Source organism: Colletotrichum costaricense (genome assembly GCF_030867565.1).
Source record: "Colletotrichum costaricense strain IMI 309622 chromosome Unknown Scaffold_7.1, whole genome shotgun sequence".
Classification (NCBI taxonomy): domain Eukaryota; kingdom Fungi; phylum Ascomycota; class Sordariomycetes; order Glomerellales; family Glomerellaceae; genus Colletotrichum; species Colletotrichum costaricense.
This window is the reverse complement of record NW_026848236.1, coordinates 360,132-383,417: the sequence shown is the minus strand read 5'-3', so window position 1 is coordinate 383,417 and position 23,286 is coordinate 360,132. Positions and strand designations below refer to the sequence as shown.

At 51.6% G+C, this 23,286-nt stretch overlaps 7 protein-coding genes across 7 annotated transcripts; 2 read left to right on the top strand and 5 right to left on the bottom strand.

Annotated features, from left to right (window-relative positions):
* Positions 1 to 968: 968 nt before the first annotated feature.
* On the top strand, positions 969 to 3,074 carry CCOS01_07326 (plays a role in the entry into G0; the record flags this gene model as incomplete). The annotated part of the gene is made up of 4 exons (XM_060455492.1): positions 969 to 1,693; positions 1,758 to 1,783; positions 1,839 to 2,773; positions 2,868 to 3,074. The coding sequence occupies 4 exons, from the start codon at positions 969 to 971 to the stop codon at positions 3,072 to 3,074; spliced, it is 1,893 nt and encodes a 630-aa protein (XP_060313384.1).
* Positions 3,075 to 3,394: 320 nt separating this feature from the next.
* Positions 3,395 to 5,505, bottom strand: CCOS01_07325 (uncharacterized protein; the record flags this gene model as incomplete). Its single annotated transcript, XM_060455491.1, has 4 exons — positions 3,395 to 4,279; positions 4,339 to 4,782; positions 4,885 to 5,275; positions 5,444 to 5,505. The coding sequence occupies 4 exons, from the start codon at positions 5,503 to 5,505 to the stop codon at positions 3,395 to 3,397; spliced, it is 1,782 nt and encodes a 593-aa protein (XP_060313383.1).
* Positions 5,506 to 7,083: 1,578 nt separating this feature from the next.
* On the bottom strand, positions 7,084 to 8,730 carry CCOS01_07324 (uncharacterized protein; the record flags this gene model as incomplete). The annotated part of the gene is made up of 2 exons (XM_060455490.1): positions 7,084 to 7,154; positions 7,221 to 8,730. 2 exons carry the CDS (start codon positions 8,728 to 8,730, stop codon positions 7,084 to 7,086), a joined length of 1,581 nt encoding a protein of 526 aa, XP_060313382.1.
* A 1,355-nt stretch (positions 8,731 to 10,085) lies between these two features.
* On the bottom strand, positions 10,086 to 11,449 carry CCOS01_07323 (uncharacterized protein; the record flags this gene model as incomplete). Its single annotated transcript, XM_060455489.1, has 3 exons — positions 10,086 to 10,212; positions 10,271 to 11,150; positions 11,224 to 11,449. 3 exons carry the CDS (start codon positions 11,447 to 11,449, stop codon positions 10,086 to 10,088), a joined length of 1,233 nt encoding a protein of 410 aa, XP_060313381.1.
* Positions 11,450 to 12,079: 630 nt separating this feature from the next.
* CCOS01_07322 (NACHT and WD domain-containing protein) lies at positions 12,080 to 17,564 on the top strand (the record flags this gene model as incomplete). The annotated part of the gene is made up of 7 exons (XM_060455488.1): positions 12,080 to 12,135; positions 12,390 to 12,876; positions 12,963 to 13,013; positions 13,115 to 13,402; positions 14,061 to 14,599; positions 14,915 to 15,483; positions 15,673 to 17,564. The coding sequence occupies 7 exons, from the start codon at positions 12,080 to 12,082 to the stop codon at positions 17,562 to 17,564; spliced, it is 3,882 nt and encodes a 1,293-aa protein (XP_060313380.1).
* Positions 17,565 to 18,163: 599 nt separating this feature from the next.
* CCOS01_07321 (uncharacterized protein) lies at positions 18,164 to 20,372 on the bottom strand (the record flags this gene model as incomplete). Its single annotated transcript, XM_060455487.1, has 6 exons — positions 18,164 to 18,573; positions 18,639 to 18,846; positions 18,909 to 19,370; positions 19,515 to 19,954; positions 20,008 to 20,274; positions 20,339 to 20,372. 6 exons carry the CDS (start codon positions 20,370 to 20,372, stop codon positions 18,164 to 18,166), a joined length of 1,821 nt encoding a protein of 606 aa, XP_060313379.1.
* A 779-nt stretch (positions 20,373 to 21,151) lies between these two features.
* CCOS01_07320 (uncharacterized protein) lies at positions 21,152 to 22,675 on the bottom strand (the record flags this gene model as incomplete). The annotated part of the gene is made up of 4 exons (XM_060455486.1): positions 21,152 to 21,464; positions 21,551 to 21,770; positions 21,833 to 22,148; positions 22,235 to 22,675. The coding sequence occupies 4 exons, from the start codon at positions 22,673 to 22,675 to the stop codon at positions 21,152 to 21,154; spliced, it is 1,290 nt and encodes a 429-aa protein (XP_060313378.1).
* Between the last annotated feature and the right edge of the window lie 611 nt (positions 22,676 to 23,286).

Sequence of the window (23,286 nt, the reverse complement as noted above, 5' to 3'; positions counted from 1 at the left end):
ACCACCGGTGCCGTTGTGATGTTTACCAGAGATTGGACGAATTTGCAGTGGAATGCAAATTCCAAACACCACAAAGCGCTAGGCATCCAGTATTATCAAGGTAGTGACACAATCAGAATCTCGTAGGCAGCACTTTAAAGATAGCGCCCGAGTTAACGGACCCCTTTGCATGCAGGACTAAGGTGCCTCATGTTGGACTAATCTGCACGCAGTCAGATCCGGGAAAGGCCCGGATGGTGCCCCCGCCCGTTTTCGGCTTGATTGGCCGATGGGCTGTGCCGAGATCCGGCCGGCCGGGGCGGGGAACGGGGCGGGGGGAAAAGCCGGGGCTCAAGGGGTCGGACGAAGGAGACCGTCTCGGCTGTTCGCTTTGAGGACAATGACTATCTTCGAAGGATCAATTGATTTACCCCACTAGAAACGAGTTTTCTTCCGTGAGGCAATCTGGAATTGAGGGTCCACGCTGTTGTCTGGGTTGTCCAGCTTGTAGTTTGCAAATGACCTTGGCTATAATGGCATACTGAGATCGTACTGAGATGCAGTCCATGGCCTCCATTTGAAAGTGTCAAGGCACTGACAACGTGAATACCTATCATCTGGAAGTAAATGCCACCCTGCCTCTAGGAAGATTAGGCAGACGTTGGACGGCCAAGTGCAATCCCCAACCAAAGCGCGCCAGCTTTCATTTCCCCAACAATGTCAGCATCCTCCGCCAAGGATTATAGTGTCTTGGGCCATCCTACTCGCCTTTATTCATCACTTGAGGCTTCTCAATTGGATTCTTACTGACTAATTGCGCCGGTCGGGCTGATATTCCGGCCACCGACTTTATTTGACATCCTCACGCCACTCCTTCTAACCTACAAACGCAATCGTTGATTCATCTCGTAGAACATAGCATCCACAGAAGATTAACTTTGTTTTTTCCTCCCTCATAACACAATTCCTTAGATTATAGCAGCGCCAACATGGCCAGCATATCTTCGGGCCTCGCAGTTGTCTATCCTGTGGATGAGGGAAGCGGCAAGCTCGGAAGCGCAACACCGTCGCGACGAGGCCCTCTCGACGAGAATCGCCATCAAATTCCCTCACCACCGCAATTCCAGGAGCCCCCCATCTCTACCAACCGCACTACATCAGTCCAAGATGAGCATCTCAGCAATGCCCCCAATCCCGATCCGCCTCTCCCCTCCAACCCCGCCACCGCCATCCCAAAGCTCTCAGGAACAAGCATAACCCTCACAATGACATCCCTCTGCCTCTCAGCAACCCTCTCCGCCCTCGACATGACCATCGTCACCACCGCCGTCCCCAACATCGTCGCCTCCCTCGACTCCGTTGCCGGCTATATCTGGGTCGGCTCCGCATTCATCCTCGGCTTCACGGCCGTCACACCCGTCTGGGGCTCCGTAGCAGACCTCTGGGGCCGGAAACCTATTATACTGCTCGCCCTGACCATCTTCCTGGCGGGGAGCCTGCTGTGCGCGCTGGCGCCGCACATGGATGCGCTGATTGCGGGGCGCGCGGTGCAGGGTGTCGGTGCGTCGGGGATGGGGGTGATGGTGAATACCATCATCTGCGACTTGTTCTCGTTGAGGGATCGAGGGTTGTATCTTGCTATTACGTCTGTTATTTGGGCTGTAGGGAGTGCGGTTGGGCCGGTCCTTGGGGGTGTGTTTACTACGCGATTGGAGTAAGTACTCCCTCGGTAAGATATAATTATTGACTTCGACTGACTCATCTACTCCTCTTGTTAGCTGGCGATGGTGTTTCTGGATTAATCGTAAGTAGCCCCCACGTGAACTAGAACACCCAGCGGAAAACTGATCACGTTCAAGTGCCAATTGGTGGCGTTGTCTTCATAGTCCTCGTCTTCTTCCTAGACCTCCCTTCACCCAACACACCAGTATTGGCAGGCCTCAAAGCCATAGACTGGACGGGAAGCGCCCTCTGTATGGGCGGAGCTCTCATGGTTCTCCTTGCCCTCGACTTCGGCGACGTCGTACACCCATGGTCCTCCGCCACCGTAATCTGCCTCATCGTCTTCGGCACCGTCGTCATTGGCATATTCCTCGTGAACGAGTGGAAATTTGCCGCTAACCCTGTTCTACCCCTTCGACTTCTCTCAAGCTGGTCGAAAGCGGCAGCGTACAGCGTCTTCGCCTTCAACGCGTACGTCTTTATCGGTATCACGTACTACCTGCCGCTTTACTCCCAAGCCGTGCTGGGCGCGAATGCGTTGACGTCAGGGTTGTATATGCTACCGCTGATCGTCTCTTGCTCGTTGTCTGCAGCGTTTGCTGGGGTTTTCATCCAGCGGACGGGACGGTATCGAGTGCTCATGTACGCGGCGCAGGTGCTGCTGATTCTCGGCACAGGTTTACTCATCAACCTCGAGTTCGACAAGAACCTGGCGAAGCTGTTCACTTTCCAGATCCTCACCGGCGTCGGCGTGGGGCTGAACATTGAAGCGCCGGTGCTGGCGGCGCAGGCTGCGACTACGGTGCGTGATACGGCTGCTGTGGTGGCTACAATGGGTTTCCTCAGGTCTATTGCGACGGCCATTTCTGTGGTTGTTGGTGGGGTTGTCTTCCAGAACCAGATGAAAGCTGAGAACCTGTATTTGGTCGAGATGATCGGTGGCGAGCTCGCTGGTCAGTTTGATGGAGAGAATGCGTCAGCTCATGTTGAGGGCATCGCTCTGCTTGCGGCTGAGCAGCAGGTTCCTGTGCGCCAAGCGTATTTCAGAGCGCTCAAGACAGTCTGGATCATGGTAAGTAAGATCTCAACGTCGAAAAATTGCTATGTGAAATATCCTTGAGGGACCACCGTTCAGTTTGCGTACATTTGCTAATAAAAACACCCAGTACGTCGCATTTTCGGGCCTGGCGTTGGTGCTCAACCTCTTCGTATCAGAGCACCATCTGAGCGATGAGAGAAAGGCGGCTGTTCTCGGCGTCGATAGAGGAACCCCGGGCTTATTAGATCAACCAGCCCAAGTAGAGGAGATACCGCTCGAGACGACTGGCAGACAGCAAGACAATGTCCATCAACGCAGAAACCGGGCCACATGAGAAGGAAGTAGAATTCGCGCTCCTCGAGGGGAGTCATTAAAGCAATTAGATTTACAGGTGCCAGCCCTGAAAACGCCTCATAGCGTGTGGACTCTATGCCCTGCGCTGTCCTTGAACCCTGGACATGATTTTGATACAAAGAAAACTTGTCGAGCTGTGACCATAACCCCGTTCTAACCTGCCAATTCCCCGCTTTCCTCACACTGAAGGCCGTTATGATGTACAAACTGTTATATGAAATATATGGCGGTTGTAAGTTTCTTCACGCAGAAGCCATCGATCAACTTTTCAGGAAGCTCCGACTGTAGGAATGCCAGGCATCAAGACTTCCCCGCTAACGAAGACTCTATAAGCTGTCTCTCCGCCAAACCCCTCTCCCAGAACTCGGAACCCTCGGTCAAATTTCGCCGCAGGGTCTTAGCGCTGAGATGCTTCGTGAAGCGGTCCACGGCCAGAATTACTAACAGGAGAGCCGCCACGGTAGGCAGCGTTGCGCCGCTCCTGAGGTAGGCGAAAATGAACTTCTCGGACCCGGCGCCCGAGGCGATGCCGACGGCGAAGAGGGCGGCGACACCGCGCGTCGCGACGGCGGCCTTGTCAAAGATGTTGAGCGGGCGATCTTTGTGTCTGGTGATGAGGATGAAGACGGCGAAGAAGGCGACGACGAAGAGGAACGAGGACCAGTAGTAGATGTAGACGGTCGAGTAGGCCGGGTGCGCAATCTCGCCGGGGTCCTCGTCGCCGTCTGATGTGACGCCGTTGTAGGACTCGAATAAGACGCCGAGGACGCTCTTGGTGAGGCGTTCGAAGCCGGGGGGCACGAAGAGCGAGTCTGTGCCGGTGATGTTGGCCGGCGCGCAAATGTCGGTCGTGTTACCGATTTTGTAGATTTCTTGGTAGACGAAGGGGATGAGGTTGCGGATTTCGGCGCTGTTTGGCATGCTGAGCTTCTCAAATGCCGTGGCGATGGAAGTTGTGAGGGCTTGACCGTCTTGGTGCTCGTTTACGCAGGCGTTGCGGACGGAGGAGAAGAAGTCGCTGAAGTAGCTGAGGACCTGCCAGGCGAGGGCGATCTGTTGGGAGCCTTCGACGACGCCGATCATGCCGAGGTGGAAGGGGAAGTGGAGGACGGCCCAGATTTGTTGGCGGACGGTGCCGAATTTGCATTCGGGGGGGTTGTCGAAGTAGAGCATCCAGTTGAACATCTAGGGATGGTTGGGTCAGTTGATCAATGGGTGGAGCATGGTATGGACGAGTGACATACCAGAATGAAAACGATGCAACCGACGACGAGGCATGCATCGAGCCGGAGGCCGGTGTCACCCATCAGGACGCCGACGACCTTTGTGGCACCAATGGCACCTTCACCAATGATGACCAGGGTGAAGAGGCCCATTCTCTCCGTCAAGTGGGTGTGCTTGAAGCTGAGGTTCCTCCAGATGGATGACAAGCCGAGGGTGATGGCGACCTCGATCACAAGGATAATATACCAGACGTAGTAGATACCCAGGCCGTTGCCGGACTCGGGAGAGAAGGCTGGCGTCATGGAGTAGAAGGCCCCACCGGAGAAGATGAAGAGGACAATGGTGAGAGACAGCGGCCAGTTCAAGGCCTTTGTCTTCTTGCGGACAAAGTGGAGGGCGACGGAGTACTGGGCTACGAGCAGCAGGCGGGTAGCGAAGAGAATGTTACACAGGAGTTGGAAGTTCTACATTGCATCGCTGTCAGTGAAGGTACTGTATGAAGATTTCCGAGGCTTCCGTCTCCATTGTCATGATCGAGATACAGCAAAAGTTGAAAGTAGACATACCGCATTATTGTGCTCTTTCGTACCAGGACTGAATGATGACCCAACGAGAGCGAACCCGACAAATAGGCAGAACTGCAGGATCTTGCACATTCGCTCGTACCCCGAGTCGATGGAGAAGCGAACATCGTGCAACGTGATCTGGAACCAAGTGAACCAGATGATGGCGAAGAAACCGAGATAGGCGGCTAAACTGGACAAGTCGGTGATGCTGTGCGTCTGCGTAAACGTCTCGAGGTTGGCGACAAAGAAGAGGTCGGAGAAGAGTTCAATGGTGTTTGCATTGTGCCGGACAAAGAGGCGGATCTCGCCCGTGTCTTCATCGGCCGAGGAGACGGGCGACTCGATCCAGGTGAGAGGCGCGATTTTCTCTTCTTGGAGGTAGTCCAGGCCCCTGGACACAGGAAGGATTTTCGTTAGTTTGCTGCATGATGCGGGATGGGGGTTATCGAGATTTGGGTTGTTGGTTTTGGCCGCCCTGTCATTCTCGCTTCCCACTTTCTTTTCGGTAGAAAGCAATAGGTGAGAGGGCGCGTATTGAATGCGACGTATATCGACTTACCAACTTATTGATGAGCTGTCAGAGTCGACCCGACGGACCTGACTGCTCGGGAGCTTCGCCATTGCGTGGGCGGCGAACAATGACGGCGTAGAACGCCTTGTGAAGGTGTGTTTGGATCGCTTTGGACGCCTTCTCTCTCTTGCGAGTCCGAGGGGTGGAATAGATGTTGAATTGATGTGTAAGAGTGCGAAAGGGAGGGGAGGGGAACAAAGAGTGGTTAACATGGTCTGGAATCACCGGAGAAGAAGGGGCCCAAGGGGGTGGAGGGGGTCTGCCAACGGCCAACCGGCATTGGGAGCACGTCAATCAAGCCTTCAGCCCTGTGGACTTGGTGGTTCCGTTTGTCGTTCCCCGAAGATCCGATCCAGTTTTTTGCAACTGTTTAATCATGAATGGTTCTGTCCGTGGTGGAGATCTTGCACCGATACGTGTATCACAGCCCCAGGTCATACACGTATTGGGGATGACCAAACCGCACTAGCGAGTCATCTTCAGTGACAATTGCCGTTTCTCGAAGGGAAACGATTAGATATTGGCTGTGTTTGGTATTTTAAGGTTCTGTCCTTACTTAGCGGTATCCACAAGTGCTGCAAGCTTCGCTCTCGGTCTCGGTCTCGCCCCATTCAGGGGTCGTTGGAGCAAGCCTCGAGTGCCACAGAGGGAAAGGCTTGGTATAATATTAGGTGCTCCCTCTCAACTTCTCAGCGTCGAAGCGTATATACTTTGGCCCCCAGATTGTCGACAACGACTAGGGACGGATACGAAATCGACGGCCCAACGTAGGGACGACATCACGGCGAATAATTACCAAAATGGAGAATTGCGCATGACCCAAAGAAGTGGGCAGCCGTAAGGTGACATCAGCAACGGAGGTTGAGGCTCGTGTCACATTCTCCTACCCTGCTGGAACAGAAGGAGGAATACGACATGCAGCGTCTGGAAAAATAATAATAATAAGGCTGGGTTTTTGCGAAGTACGAGGAAATCTAGAGACGTGGACAAAATGTTCGCGCCTTGCGGTACTTCTTCAACCTGAGATCTGGACAACACATCCAGCAAATGCAAATTTGACAGTTGAAAAACTGACATATTCACCAAGGCAGTGCAAGCAACTTGCAGCTGATCGCGAAATGTAGTAAATATTCAGAAGAGTCGTTCATCGTGCAATAACTACCGTTATTTCCAACTTCAGAACGTAAACCAGTCCCAAAGCCTGCTCAAGAACTCTCGTATTACCCTCATTGTGACACATTCATAGTCCTTGACCACAAAGATCTCTCGGCTCTTTCCAAGAATCAGTTCAGTGGCCGGACATGTCATCAACAGCTGGTTTCCCGCAACAAAATACATAGGCGAATCTTTTTGTGGTGCGTTCCAGCTGAACGATTCGGAGAGTCTCTGGCGCAAGACCCGTGCTGGACATTTCCTCCCATATGTATCCCAGGCTCTGAACACATGTTTCATCCTTGATGCTGAGGTCTCCGGGAGTCTATCGAGCTTGGAGAGAAACTGGATCAAGTCTGCGTTTTGCTCCGAGGCTTTCTGGATTAGCTTCTGTTCCTGACCATCCAGCCAATGATCGAACACTCTTAAACTGTCAATCCCAGACGTTATGGCCTCAGTATGCTCCGACCATCTAACTAAAGACTATCGTTTGCTCTGATGTGTTCACGCCTTCGTTGTCGCCAGCCGACACCCTTGGTACGACTCACTACCATAGATAGTAAGCCACTAATGCTGATAAATAATATGAATATGGTGAAATACCACCCTCTACCAATCGCTTCAACCAGCGGCTGCAATAGTGCGGAAGATAGGGCACTGAGACCGCACCGAGCAATCTGTGCCGACGCATACGTCGTGCTCGGCCTTTCTGTAAAAGTGTCGACAAGCAAAGCACTTGCAGTATGGCTTAGTAGCGTAGATGCAGCGCAGATGAAGAACTGAAGCACAATTGGCACCGCGGCATGGACATGTAATTTCACAGCCCACCCGTAGCCCACTACGCAGGCGGTCATGAAAAGGAGAAACCATTCACACCCCCGGTATCTGGCCACTTCCAGAGGAAAATGGGAGCTGGCATGTGCAGTTTTGGAGCTGATATCCAGGTTCAACTTCCGCGCGATGGTGGCAAAGTTTCTATCCAGAAGCTTGCCAGCTAGAATTCCACCGAGTGTCATGCCAGCAAGGCCAGGGAGCAGCACTAGGCCGATCTGTAGTTCGTTATACTCGTAGACCTCCGAGAAGACAACCGGAATGGCTACCTGGAAAGTATAATAGACTGAGTAGGAGGAGGCGATCATCCAAAGCACCGCCGCGGCTTCCGGATAGAAAATAATACGAAAGGAGTCCAAGGCCTGCAGAGGTTGCCATTCCAGTGCTGGCTTCTGGCTCAAATAGTCTTGGCTAGCTTGAGCTTGGGATTGGGGTGTATCCGATCCACGATCCTCTCCGTCTTTGAACGCCTTAGGTAAAGATACCCAAGTCCGCCATACGCCGGACGCTGGGAGGCTCCCATTTCCTACGACATTCCTCGCCGTCTCCGGCAATGTGAATCCTGTCAGCAGCAGGCACACGGCAGCTACCACCAGGAGGGCTACCCACACCCAAAGGACACCTCCAGTTCCCAGCGCGATTCCACCCCCAATCATGGGGCCTACAGCCGAAATGCCGTTGCAGAATGCTAGCATCGGTCCAAGCATACTGCCTCGCTCTGCAACAGAGACTATATCATATGTGAGGCCGTAAGCTAGGGGAGGCATGGTCGAGCCACCCAGACTCTGTAAAGCTCGTAATGCTACCAGTGCATTGTAGCCATTCCGTCCCGTGCTGAAAGTGAATGATAGAATAAGGCCAAGAGTTGCAACTGTATAAAGGGCGATCAGCCCGAGAAGCACCGGTCGACGGCCAACGGCGTCGGCAAGTGAAGCGAAAAAGGCAGGGGACACGGCCTGAACTACAACGTAAACAGTGACTGTCAAGTTGATGGCCTGAATCGACACACCCAGCTCAGCGCTAAGCATAGGTATCAGAGGGAAGTAGATGGTTGCTGTGAGCGTGGACAGGGTCAGAATGAGGCCGAGAAGGTAAGTAAGGTATTTGCGCATCACTTGAGAAAACGCGGAGTATTTCTGGTCGCGAGAGGCTTCCTGAGCTACGTGTATGGCCTCATTCTGGCCCAGCTTCTCCCGGTCGGCGATGGCAACTGCCAGAGGCGTAGGTATGGCGGTGAGGGGTCGAGAGTCCATGCCAGGAGATTGTTGATGAGAGGGACTTGAGGAAAGCATTGCGAGTTTCCGTGATAAATCAATTGTACTCTAGTAAACCGTCGAAATTCATCCAGATGCGCGACCTGTTGGAGCCGCAAACCGTGTCAATTGAGGGCAAGCAAGTTGCTCTTCCTTACGAGTTTTTGTGCTTGACAGGTTTGACATATCAGGTTGAAAGAGAGACAATAAGTTGAGCGTATGAGGTAACGCTTGACAGAAGCCCCCAAGCAAACCAAGTTGGATCGAGAATGTGACAGGCGAAGGCAGGCTGTGTGCCCAAATCAAGCCGCGCCGACTCCTCTCGGCCCCAATTGGTCGCACGACATGCACGAGTACTAAGAAAGTACTCAGTACCTGATACGCACCTACAAGGAATTTGATGGGTTTCCATGTACTATGCTCTACAGTCTGGTACTTTCATAAACTCATGCAATTGAAGTAGCGTGATTCTTCTGCGCCACCGTACCTCCAATAAAGAAGCAAGATGGTCTTAAGAAATCCAGAAGATTGCACATCAAATGAGCAGACTATTGGGGCATCTACCAAACATTATTGTTTTGAGATCAATCTCGAGATCTCAGGGTTGTGGAGGTCAATACCTAGCACGAAGTTCCGGCCGGCTATTTACAACCTAAATCCAACGTCGCCAAGATTGGTACCCCGCTTTGCGGTGACGGTTCCTGTACCCGGGACTGCTGTTTACACCAAGACATGGCGTGAGCTACGTGGACAATATTTGCCTACATGGCGCCCACCTGCGCAAAGACGGAACGTTGTTCCGCCCATGTTGGCGCGTCTTGACACCGCCTAATCACATATGGGTCCTGAGACCCCTATTCTCTGGTCGCAGGAAGGTCGTGGGCGTAAAGAGTTTCTCTCTGGTAGTAGACATCCAAAATAGTCACCGGACACCACTACCATGGACCAGGGACGGCACCAGGAGCAAGAAGAGTAACTCACGCGGTCATCAGCGTCCGGGACTATGAATCTTACGGTCTACAAGCCGTCTACAAACCCACAGCCATGCAGAATGTTTTCACTGTACGGTGGGTCGAAAGCTTGGAAAGTAGAGATCGGAAACAAAATCACTCGGGGTTGACGTGCTTGCGTCTTCAAAAGGTTAAGACAAATCCGTAATAACGGGGAAATCAAACTATTCACGATGGAATTAGACATTGAAAGACATGATTCACTGTTGCCATTCCGGAGTTTGTATCTTCGGTGAGTTCGGAACTAATGACTTACACGCCGTCTAGACGCCACTGCTGATATGCATGTTGATACCGGGCTCGTCGTCTCCGAGCTGCTCCTGACATGATCGAAACAAACGGCAGACCGGCTTGCAGTATAGACACCCGACACTGCTCATATCCTCAGTTTATCTCCTCGTGGGACACAATCTTGGCCCCTGTCTTTATTGGGTCGATCGTTTCGTCGTAGGCATCAATGCCGTCGATTGGAGCGTACTTTTCGCAGAGGTAGCACATGCTATTGTAAGCCCTACGGCATATTAGTGGGAGACTTGTGATCTAAGAATGATGGATCCACCGAGACTCACGACTTTCTTAGTCTGCTGCCAGGATGGCCGGCAGAGTAGTTTATGCCCCCTTTGAGGCTATACAGCCGGATTCGATCGTCAAACTCCTCAGCGGGCTCCGCCATCCCGAAGGACTCAACGTATTGGTCCATATATGCCTGGGCACCAAACGTTGCTGAAAATTCACAGACCCAGTGGCCTAGCTCCATCTCGTTGTGTGCAAAGTAAGATCCGGCGTCGAACATCATCGGTAGATTCGTCTCGTTGCTAATGCCTGTGTTTCCCTCCCACAGGTCGCCATGAATCAGGCTGGGTTTGATCGGATTCCCGTTCCATGTGAGGCCCTCAAGAAGCAGTGGGATAACCTTCCAAGCTACCTGATGTCCGGCAAGCTCATACTCGGGCCATGGGCCGTTCCGTTTGATGTCTAAGCTAAGCGTATGAAGGAACATCTTCCGGTAGAACACGGCCCAGTCTGATTCCCACTCGACGATGTGCGCGCGATCACCATCGCATGTAGTGACGTGGAAGCCAAATTTGTCTGCAAGGCGTTGACTCCCAAGATGAAGTTCGGCCAGGCGCTCGCAGAACATCGAGGGATCTTGTGCCGTTGTGACGTCGAGGTCAACGAACTGAGACATGTAGAAGTAAGTGGGCGTGTCTGCTTTCTTATACTTCCCGTACCCAAAAGGCTGCGGTATGAAGTCTGGCATAAGCTCGTAGATAATCTTAGATGACTCGAATTCGCCCAAAAGCATGACTCTGCCGGTTTCTCCGTATGCTATCTTGACGAAAAAGACCGAGCCGACGTTTGAAGAGCGAGCAATTAGCTTGCCAGTAATGGTCCAAGCACTGTACCCAAAATACACCACTGAGACAAACGCGAACCCGTCTGGCAGAGCTGCAGGAAGTTAGACCTCAGAAACAGAGTGCAAGGCTCAGGGTGAGGGTCATTGATCATTTAGCAGACGTACCGTCAGAAATTGCCTCATCCATCGGAAAAACACCATTCTGACGAACCCTCATCTCCTGGATCAACAGATGAGATGTCAGGTCATTGTTTGACTTGTCAACCAGGCCGGCAGAAACGTTGTTGTTGTTGTTGTTGGCGAAACTGATGTCATTGTGGTCATTATGTTCAATGACGCTGTTCTTGCTGTCTGTGTGAGGTCCGCCAGGAAGCGCCGCAGATGTCTCCATGCTGCCTCGTGTTAACTCTCGGAGTTGGAACAAAGGCAGACAATATGCACATCGAAAACTCAGTTCACAACCAGTCAACTGAGAAAATGCTTCGACAACGGACTGATTTAAACCAACAACGAAATGGTCAAGGTGTGGACTCATTTATTGCAAGAAGCCTCCGTCACAGAAGTGACTCTGGGATCTGTTTCTGTTGAGCTTCTAGTCACAAAGTATCTTACGTGCCATGTGCCCAGCCTCCCCCCCTTCCAGATCATCCTCATGCAAGCATCAATATTGAAGCAGGCTGCCGGGATAGTGTTCCGATAATGATATTGATTGCCAGCAGTTATCTCTAAATGTGGATTGTGGCGGCCAAACACGCTCAGAATAGAAGGTCACACAATCACACCAACGCCGGGCACATAACCAACGCGCGAGCTCCGCGCCAAATTGTCTGGGTATTCAAGCGGAGTGTGTGGTTTCGTCGACACAGCACTCTTCCATTTCCCGGTCGGGACACAAAATCCACGTCTTGCATAATAGGCAAGGCTCAAGGCAATATAGGTAGTAGGTACATGTAAAGTACTGTAAGCAAGTTTGTCTTCCGAGGCCGCCGATGAAAACACGGCGTGGAGCCTGATTTCTCCCATGAAGCCAGAAGATAACACATGGAGCGACCCTTGCGAGGCGGCTTATGACGTAACGTGAGTTCGAACGGAACCGTTCCTCTTCTTCTTACCATTCTACTTTTGTGTTTTCTAGATTGCATAACCTTAGCAACAGCGCACCACAGCATTTGACGAGGGATCCAAGACAACATGGTGTGTATATCTCGTTTTTGCTGTTGATATTTCGATATTCGCGGGACATTGTTACTCGAACGTGTTCTTGTACGTTCCAATTGACAAGGCACTCGTTGGAGACACCAGACCGTTTGCTGACCTTCTTTGTCTCGCAGCTCAAAAAGTTGGGGTTTCGCAAGCATTCCAACACCTGATTCTCACGGCACTTTTGCGCCCTTGGAAAATGTTGAGTCTCAGGCTTTCACGACTCCATCACGAGGCAGCTCGTTCTCCGTGCCAGCATCACTCACGACAAGTCCGACGCCGCGCGTAGACCAGGATCCAGTGGGGCTCAAGGTCATCCACCGGCCTGTTGGAAGGCCAATAGCTGACATCATATTTGTCCATGGGCTCGGAGGAGGAAGTCGAAAAAGCTGGTCGAAGGGTCACAACCCCGATAACTGCTGGCCGAAGAACTTCCTCCCCTCCGAGCCAGTGGTTCGCGATGCTCGGCTGCTTACCTTTGGATACAATGCAAACTTTGGAGTTGGGGAGGGCAAGACTATGATGTCAATATTGGACTTTGCCAAAGACTTGCTGTATGATATGAAATATGCGAAAGATGAAGTAGGAGAGAACTTGGAGGATCTTGGGATTGGAGAGGTTAGTGATGCGTTTTGCAATATCCATCATACCGGGCCCTTATTGGTTGATATCTTTCATCCTTCGGTACTGATTATGCCGAGTAGTGCCCTATCATTTTCGTGGTGCATTCAATGGGCGGGCTGGTTGTCAAAGAGGTATGGAAGCGTCCTCACGTCTTCCCACATTGGATTTTCTTTATGTCTCCCATCCATGCACGAGATGAACTGACACGCTCCGTTTTATCAATCTACCTTAGGCATACCTTCAGGGCCAGAACGACCCGATTTTCGAGCACATCATCGAACGGATATCATCTATCGTCTTCATGTCTACACCGCATCGAGGGACCAACCTAGCTAGTCTCTTACATAAGGTCCTTCAAGTGTCTTTCGGCGCTAGCTCGAGACAGTTCATTACGGAACTGGTGGCGGGCTTTTCGACCTTGGAAAAGGTGAACGAAAACTTCCGACATGCGGCCCGAAAGTTGCAGATCGTATCTTTCTACGAGACTCGCCCAACGCCGGTGTCCAAATTGAGTCAAATGGTACGTTGCACACGTCAGGTCACATACGGATTATCAAGAGCCTTTCACATTGACTCAGTCGGCTTAGATGATTTTGGATAAGGATTCTTCTGTCCTAGGATATCCGGGTGAGATATCAAAGCCTCTAGACGCAAACCATAGCGAGCTATGCAAGTACGAGAGTCTGACTGATCCACGCTACATTACCGTTCGCAATGCTCTCATCACCCTCATAGAGGAGTCAAAAAGGATGGCGTTTCTCGCCTGGAGCAGAACAGATTTCCGTGGATCACTGAACCCCAAATCGGGAGTGCATCGACACCAATGCTGGAACTGGATCCTCCAGCCCCGCCATCTTTTGATAACCGCTTTGAAGAATTGCTTTCTGTCACAACGCGACCGCAAGACGACTTAAAACTTTTTCGGAGATCGCCTGGTATTTGGAACATGCTCGTGGATTCTGGACACCAACCCATTTCAAGATTGGGCCCATGATAAGAGCCGCAAACTTTGCGTTCTGTGGATCAACGGCAATGCAGGAAGTGGGAAATCGGTACTTTCGTCTTTTATGATCAACCACCTCACTCAGTCCGGCTTCGTTTGCTACTATTTCTTTATCCGATTCACAGACCAGAAAAAGCGTACTATCAGCGCAATACTGCGGTCATTGGCTTTTCAGTTAGCAACCTCAAACCCATCTTACGCGGCGAAGCTTCGAGTGCTTGAGACGGCTGGAGTGGACTTCAAGTCTGCCGATTATCGCACTCTGTGGCTATGGTTGTTCAAGCAAAGCCTTCTCAGCTTGCGTCTGAACCATCCCATTTACTTCGTGCTGGATGGCTTGGATGAAGCTGACAGTCCCGGCTCCGTCATCCGACTTTTGTCCGAGCTATCGCTCGCTGCCGTCCCCCTTCGAGTCTTGGTTATCAGTCGCAAGACACCCGATATCGCAACGGCCTTCTCGAAAATGTCCCGCCAGGTCAGATCCGACGCAATAAGTCTTGAAGGCTCAACCCAAGACTTCCGTGTCTACATCGAACAGGAGATGGACGTGGCCGGCGACGATATGTATCGCGAAGAGGTGACGGCCCAGCTTCTGGAACGAGCGGGTGGTAATTTCCTCTGGGTTCATTTGGCAGTGCAGAAGATCAACGACTGCCACACAAAGCTGGATGTCCAAAACGCATTGGAAGACCTACCTTCCGGAATGGAAGCACTGTATGATCGGATGGCTCAGTCTGTTAAGTCAAAGCCGAGTGTTGAGGGGCAACGACTAGGAGAAGCTATCCTGAACTGGGCAACTTGCACACAAAGGCCGCTCACATTGGACGAGCTTTGCGCAACCTTGCGAAAAGACGGATTGATCGAGAAGTCTAGAACCATCGTAGATCTCTGTGGTGGTTTCGTGACCATAGACCGGGAAGATTGCGTTGCAATGATTCATGAAACAGCTCGGCAATACCTGACACGGAAGAAGACCCTCTCCCCAGTGGCAGTTGATACTTGCTCTGCTGATAGTACTATTTTCGGCAGATGCATGGCCCAACTTAGTGATCCGACGATACGAAGTCAGTTCAACCGGAAACGACCACCCGCATTCTTGGATTACGCCATCAGGTTCTGGTTCATTCATCTATCACGAGCATCTGTTCACGGCTCCACCGAGGTCCTTGCCACTACCATGAAGTTTTTGAACAGCCCGTCGATATTGACATGGATTTACTTGGCCGTCAGGATCAACGAGATGAGGCTTTTAGTCACGGCATCGCGTTACTTAACCGATATGGTGGTTGGCCTACGAAGATCGACTGCAGTTGATGAATCACTTATCCATCGCCAGACTGTCCGTCTTGTTGAGGGTTGGGCCACCGACCTAGTGAAGATCGTTGGAAAATTTGGCAGCAACCTCCGCCAATCGCCCGATGCTATTGACAAGCTCATCCCACCATTCTGTCCCCAAGATTCGGCTATATACGAACAGTTTGGAAGCAAAGAGGGTCACTCACTTCAGATCTCCGGGTCCTTGAGCTCCGCATGGGATGACTGTCTCACACGTCTGTCTTTTGAGCAAGGTGCATCAGCATCCGCAGTGCTTGCTGCGGGTAGTTTCATTGTTGTTCTAGCGACCATTCATACGTCAAGTCATGTACTGATCTACGATGCTGTCACATTTGAAGAGCAACGAAGATTCTCTCATCCGGAACGAGTGCTCTCCATGCAAGCCAACTCCTTGGGGGATTTGCTCGTTACCTACGGGTATCTGACTACCAGAGTGTGGAACCTTATGACAGGAAACTGCCTCCAGGTTGCAAAAAACCCGATGGACCGCCCTCGACCCCACTCTCTTCGCTTCATCGAGGACGACCAGACTGTATTAGTTGCGAATGAAGACCGGTGCATTCGGAGACTCTCTGTTCACAGCCCCACAGATCCCCGATGGACCATACATTCCGAAATCACAGAACAAAGATTTGAGGGAACTATCCACAGTTTTCCCAACTGTTCGGCGCTCAGTCCAGATGGGACCATGGTCGTCTTTGGTTATCGCGCACATCCTGTTGCTGCATGGGAACTCGATCCACCAAAAATGCTACGTCAATGTCACATCCCCGCGGATGAAGCAAACATATCAAGCAAGAGAAAGACTGTGGGAGAGGTTTATCATCTAAGATGGCATCCTTATAGTGGTGAAGTTCTTGGCTTGACTCAAATCGGTCTGATGTTCAAGTGGGATCCCTTCGAAGAGGAGACGAGGCTGATGGTAGGCACCGGTGCCAACAAGATGGTTGTGTCTCGGGATGGATCCCTCATAGCAACTGGCGACCCCCGAGGCACAATCAAGATTTTCGCCACAGCCGATTTCTCGTTGCTATATCAGCTATCTTCGCAAGACTTCGTTAATGATCTGGCTTTCAGTTCAGATTCCCGGCGGCTTTACGATATGCGCGGGCCTTATGGCAACGTGTGGGAACCAAACACATTGATTCGTCTTTCAGACAGCTCTGAAGTCCCAGATCACAACAGTGATGCGACTGGTGAGACGGAAAGTCTTGCCAAGATGTCACTCCTCCCGGAGCACCAGTCAGCCCGAGTCAATAGCCTGAACATTCTCTCATCGCAACCGCAAGGCGCTCTCTATTGTTTCGGAACAGACAACGGCCTGGTAGACCTCTGTGAAAACGGCAACGGCACAATTCTCCGGATGGAAAGGTTGAGTAGCCGAATGTCTGTCACCCACATGGCATGGAGTGATGATGGTCGTCGGATCGCACTGGCTAATCGAGCTCGAAGGCTTTGGATCAAAACTGTTTCCCAAGGCGTCGATGATCGCCAAGCTTGGAAGGCTGATTCGGAGCTCAACGTCATCCTTGCACCTCAGAAAGGCAGGGCCACAGGTTTGTTGTTTCAAACGGCAGGCCAGAAGTTATGCGCGCGCACGCCCTCCATGCTCCTTTCCGTCGATCTCGAGACCCAGCATTGGACCGAGGCTGAACTTCCGAAAAACATGGAGCAGTGCAAATGGATCAATCACCCAACCAAACCAGAGTACCTGCTTGCCTTCGGACCCAGTAAGGTTCGAGTCTTCCAGTGGTCTACCATGCGTCAAGTTGGGGAACAGCGTTATTCGCAACCACATCTTGTTGGGCCATGCATCTCCCCAGTCTCTCCCACAGAAGGCCAGGGTGATGAAGATGAACATTACACAGTGGGAAGGCTCCTCGCGCAGGCCGGATCATCACGCATTCTTCTTCAGTTGTTAAGCACCACTGTGTCGAACCGACTTAGGCACAGGTACTTCCTTTTCGATGTAAACGAACTGCGGATAAAATCCCGAGATGAAAACGGCAACAGCGGGGAAGAACTAGTATTTTGTGACTCCTCTTCCTTCGCATGCGTCGCTCTTCCTACACGCATCGCATCTCGGATTAGGGAACCGTTGTCGCTGATGCCGCGTCAGAAACTCATATTCCTCGACGTTGAGAGATGGGTCTGCACGTGGCGGCTTCCGCATTTCTCACCTACGTCGACCCCGTTGGAGGCTGCAGATATCCAGAGATACTACTTTTTGCCAGGAGATTGGGCGACAGCCGACGAGGCGCACCGTTGTGTGGTGATGGCGGATGGGACACTGCTTTGTCCAAGAAACGGAGGAGTAGCCGCTGTTCAGTGTGCAGACCTGTAGACCCCCCCCCCCCCAAGCGAAGTCGCCTCTCATAGGCTAAATTCCCCTGTCAACACGGCATATTTACCTTGAGTGGAATGCAATCAATGAGGTCCACCTTTCATGCGAGAAGGATTTTGCTGCAAAGAGCTCGTTGCGACAGTTACATCATGGATTCGTTGCTCTGCGAACAAGCTACATTCGTTTCATACCTAATATTTAGTTCAAGGCCAGCCAGGTTGTGCTCAAACACCATGTTCAGAGAAATTGTTCTCAAGTTTCTTTTGTTATCCTGCCGCTGGTCATGCTTTTCATTCTATGTCTTGTCTCTTCCATCATATTCCCTAACTGCCGATTCATGTCTCTCTCGATCAACCTGAATGCAGGTCAATAGAGGGTGAGACGCGGACACAACATAAAAACAATAGTTGCACACAGACAGAACTGTTCTAGAACTTTAATCCATAAAATTCGTTGCAAGCCGCGCACTCCTCTTCCTTTAGGATTCATGAAATCTCATGCCCCTACGCCGTGACTCTCCCTCCTGCGGCGTTTGCAAAATAGATCTCGCATTCACATGTCATCAAAGTGAGCTCGTGATTCAACTTTGACTGATCTAGTCAAATGCCTTGCGTATATGTGCTCAAGATACTTTCCCAGTCCTTATCACTCCAGATCTGTTGGTCAGCATTTCCATCAGAGAACATGAAATCCGAGAAACTCAGATCAGTCTCCATTTCCACATTACCGTCAGTCATCTCAACACTAGATTGCCGCGGTGTTGTCTTTTCCTCTCGTGAGATTCTCTTCACCATTGCCTCAACATCTGAGAGCAAGACATCGTGATCTTTGGCCGCGGGGTTGCCGACGCGAGCCATTTCTCTGAGTAGTGCTCGTGTCCGCGTGTAGAGTGCTACATCGTCTTCGCTGTTGGGGTTAAAATTTTGACCTTCCTCGATGGAGACTCGGGCGAGTGCGAGGATTGCAAGACCGGAGAATAAGTGTAGAGATTCCCAGTATCCGAATTTCGCTGGGCAGACAATCGTTAGCTCCTTCCTTCTAATTCAGGGGCACCACAATGATGCAAATGCTTACCAATCTTATCGTAATTCCAGAGCCCGAGGAGGATCTTGCAATTGTTCCGTGCGGCTTGAAGACACTGTATCTTGACGGTTCTCATCGGATCATCGGTGTCTAGTGGTGTGTCGGTCCCGGTGAAACTCGGTAGGTTGTTTAATCGTCGCTTTTGAACGATTGAGGAAAGCTTTTGAAGGTAAAGTGGCCTCAACAGTAAGATGAAGCACTGGATCATTGTTAGAAAAGAAGTCGGCGATTGATCCGGGAAGTAATGGAACGCGAGCTCACCTGGTGATATCGCATGTAGGTGGATGCAAGGATTCTACCGTGAGGTGCTTCCATCAATCTCGTAGGCAGGCTCTCCTCGAAGGTGAAAGCTACTTGCTGCGGCAGACTCGATCTCCACTCCTGCAAAGTGTCGAGACATGGCTTAATAATCTCTAGTCGACGTTCGTCATCAACATCAACGTGTTGAGCCGCCGTTCTTACAACATTCCGCTTGATCTCGCAGAGCTGAGTTTGCATAGTCAGAAGCCCCGGATCAGAAAACTCCTCGAGGTCTTCAGCGTCTAGTCCGGCCGATGACGGGAGTTGCATGCCTTCTGGCACACAAGCCACGGCGGCAGCGACGCCAAGCTCCGTTGATATCATTCTGTCCATGCAGTAGGATGTCCACCAGAGCCTCTTCCTGTGTTCGTTCATAACGCGCACTTGGCGTTGCTGGTCTGGGGCCTTGGGCAGAGGATGTGGCTTGTGAAGATGCAAGAGTTTGGCCAGCGCAACACTTTGGCTGGCGTACGAGTAAGCCGTTTTACGTCGGTTGAGTGAGTAGCAGTAAAACGCCAAGACATGTTGTCAGTGGTTTGGCATTGGTTGATAGGCATAAGTACTCACAATCAAGCAAAGTGCCTCTACATCTTCTGGCACAGGCTCTTCCGCAGACATCTTGAGAAGCATCAACCCTTGTTCGAAGAATTCGGACCCCGGAGGTGGCGGCAGTGTTTGCGACGTTGACTGAGAATCTGGAGGCAAAGTTAAGGGAACAGCAGCTCCTCTTTGCGGTGGACTGGTCGGATGCTTCCCTGCAATTTCCATGTGGACAGCTGAGGACATTCGAGATCGATTCCAGCTCTCAGCGAGGGCCAAGACAACTGAAACCCTGCACAACCAGTTGCGATCGTGAGATTGCGACTGCGGGTCCGAGTAGGTCAAAAGGATCCTTTCCCGGAACCTCTTACGGAGGAACCAGTGATATTCACTGAAGCCTTCATCAAAGGCCTGGAGCAGGTGGAATGCATATGGTCGGGGCGGAAGTCGGAACGAGACTTCAGATTCTGTGCATCGCATAAGCAAACGTCTTGTTGGTTGTTGTGAGCAATCGACTTACGTAGAAAATCGAACTTCAGCCGAGAATATGTGTAGCTCTCGGCATTTGTGCCGGTAGACTCCCTAGTCTGTTTGCTGGTAGGATCACCGGATGCTGCTGTCCACGAAAGTTGTCGGAGCCTCTTCACGAAAAACTCTGCACTACAATCTTCCAGTTCCTCTTCCTTGATAATCTGACTAGATTTGGGCGAGAGCGGTGTCGCAAAGTCGTTTGGATCCGTACGGACCGACTCTGGCGATGAGATCGGATCTCCCGATCTTTGCGCCACTGCTGGCTGTCTCTCGAGTCTCCGCAAATAACTTTGAGGGACCGTGATGTATTTCTCTCTTACGGGGTAAACGCAGGGCCTCCCTCGGGTTTGACATCGCTCGCATGGTGCTCCTTATGGGCATCTCAATTAGCACAAGAAAGAAGTTCGCAACTGATTACAGCAACGTACCGCCATTGCACTTGAGCTTTTGCGTATGACAGGCCTTGCAGGCTACTGCGCTTCGACCTCTTGGCGTTCTAGTCATCATCACAACTAAGTTCACGATGTCTCAATTGGTCTAAAAATCACAACGGCAAAGGGACATTTGTGCTCCATAAGAAACTGGATTCAACTCGAAAAGACTGGTCGGATCGACATGCTCCTTTGCCTGATGTCGTTTGCCGGCGGTATCGGAGGTGGGAAGGTCCAAGACGATGGGCAATACGGGGTAAAGAGGAGGGACCCACGTCGACCACGCGGACTGATATCGACGTGCGGAGGTTTTTACTGATAACGAAAATCTTCCAACCCGTTTTAAGTAGTTGGAAGTACTGCGGTATGTTTGCTGGGTCGTACAGAATGATAGCGGCGGGGCGGCATGCATCGGCCCCTGCTAGCTGTCATGTGTAATGGCGCAGAACTGGGATGTGTCAACTGGCGAATTGCTATTGGTGTTGGCTGCCAGGACCAGGCTCTACTGGATGTTGGTAAGTATTCAAAGCTGGACCACGAATCCTGCGTTGCAAATGGGAATAAGGGGGACTGCATCACGTTCAGATACTTTATTTCCGAGAAGACACAAGCAAGTGTCAAGGAGCTCTGCGTGAATAATCCATCCCCAATCTATCAAGTATGCATGTCTCATTAAAAATTGGCATTAAACCAGATATTAGTCTAGAGGCGACTCCATGTCCAGGGGAGTTTGCCATCACCAGCCGCATTCCGGCCTTTCCAGCCTGATAAGTCTGAGATATCGCGGAGCGGCCATGGGTGAGGATCTTGAAAATCATCAGGAACCTTTCCAAATTTCCAAGCCCACAGATCCTGCCATTCCTTACCCAATTTCCCCTCGAGCATGTCGGCGACGTACTTGCCAATGACTGGGAGGAACTTGAATCCGTGATTTGATCCAATCGTCGCGACGAACAAGTTCTGAGTTTCGGGGTAAGGGCAGATTCTGAAGTTGAGATCACCGGCTAGACCGTCCCTGAATTTCGAGTTAGCATGGAGGATTCGGAAGAAATGGAAAAGCCGACAAGATCTCAAGGATGATGTCTTAATACATACCAGCACATTTTGGAAGAGATGAACGGCCGGTCAGCCAGCTCTGGGATTATCTCTCTAACAAACGTACGCATTTCATCTTCGACTTCCTTAGGGCATCCGTCGTCTGGATAATCGCCTAACGAGTGGAGGATAGAAGCCCCTGGAACATATCTGTTGCGATAATTTGTGAGACATCTGCAGCTGCATAGCTTGATTAAGCCATTCTCATCTGGTGGAAAGATGATGCCTAGATACCTCGGTTAGTTTGAATGCGCCATGTCACTCTTCCAAGATAAACTGCCTACGTACCCTGCTCGAAGTCATCGATGATTGGCATATCCTTGTACCTTTCGATCTCGTGCGGCTCCAACTTCATCACACAGATGACTGATGTTTGTGCCACCACTTCTTTCTTCGCATCAACTAGGGTCGCAGTATTGGCACCAGTGGACAACACAACTATGTCCGCCACGTGCAGTGTCCCGTCTGCGGCCAAGACACCCTCGCACTTCCCGTTGCCGTCTAACACGAGCTTCTTAGCATGACCGGATTCTCCACATATGTATTTGACCCCCTGTGACTTGGCGGCGTTTGCCATTCTTAACAGAGCTTGTCCGGACGGCGCCTATTTTGCCGATCGTAGTCAGTTTGTCGTCACTTTACTACGTTGTCGTCCTGTAAGTGATATCGGTTGGCAAAATGGAAACTTACCCAGCCAGCCGCAGGACTCCACAGGTTGGTCCAGTCCGGGAACTCCCCCGTCAGAGCGGGCCACCTTGTTTTCATCTCCCCGGCCGTCATGAACCGCACCCCCTCGCGACCCGCCTTCTTGGCTGTCTCCATGGCGCTATTGAGCCATCCCCGCGTCAGGCCGTGGCCCGCCATGACCCAGCCGCTCTCGCGATACATCCCTGCAAAGATGGATTTGGGGTCCTTCCACTCCTGCATGCTCTCCATGCCTAGCTTCGCGTATAACGGGTTAGGGTAGTCGGCCCGTACGACCTTGTTCAGGTCGGTGGCCGCAGAGTCTTTGGAGGGTGCGTCGAAGCGATCAAGCACCGTGACGTTTTCATATCCTCTTTGTGAGAGGTGGTAGGCTGTGGAGGTACCAAAGACACCTCCGCCTACGATGAGGATGGATGGCTTGGCCATATTGAAGATGAGGGTATTCTGAGAGTTTCCGGAACGGACGACGTCGAGTATGCGATAATTTGGTCTTTAGTGTTTAGTCTACCCTCGAACTGCTACCTTTTCTACCTTGAAACCACCTTTCGGACTCTTATAACCAAGGAGGAGAGTCAAGTTCGGCCGGTGATGCAAAGACCACCGACCAAGATGCCGAAGACGTTTCCTACGGCCGCACGCATGCGGCGCAGCCTTGGGCAGAACATCCGTGCTTCCCCGGGAACCATATCGGTGGGACGGGGCTAACTAAACATTCCCAATCAAATCGCCACAGTGACCGCGCAGCAACCTAGATCCCTTGCCAACTGATGCCTGCCAATTCGTGCCAAGTGTGCCACCCCTCGATTCTACTGCAGATTCAACGGACGATAATGCCGTGAGCCATCGGTCTCGAGATCCGCCTCCGCGACGAAATGACGAGAATGTTGGTTTGTGCGTGTGCGCCTATCAGTCGGGTTCGTGGGGCCGAGTCCATCGCCGAGCCAAGCAGGGAATCAATGGTTAACAAGGCTGGGGAGGACTCAGGAGACACAAAGGGGAAGATAAAGAGGGGACGATTGGCACCGCGTCACACTTGG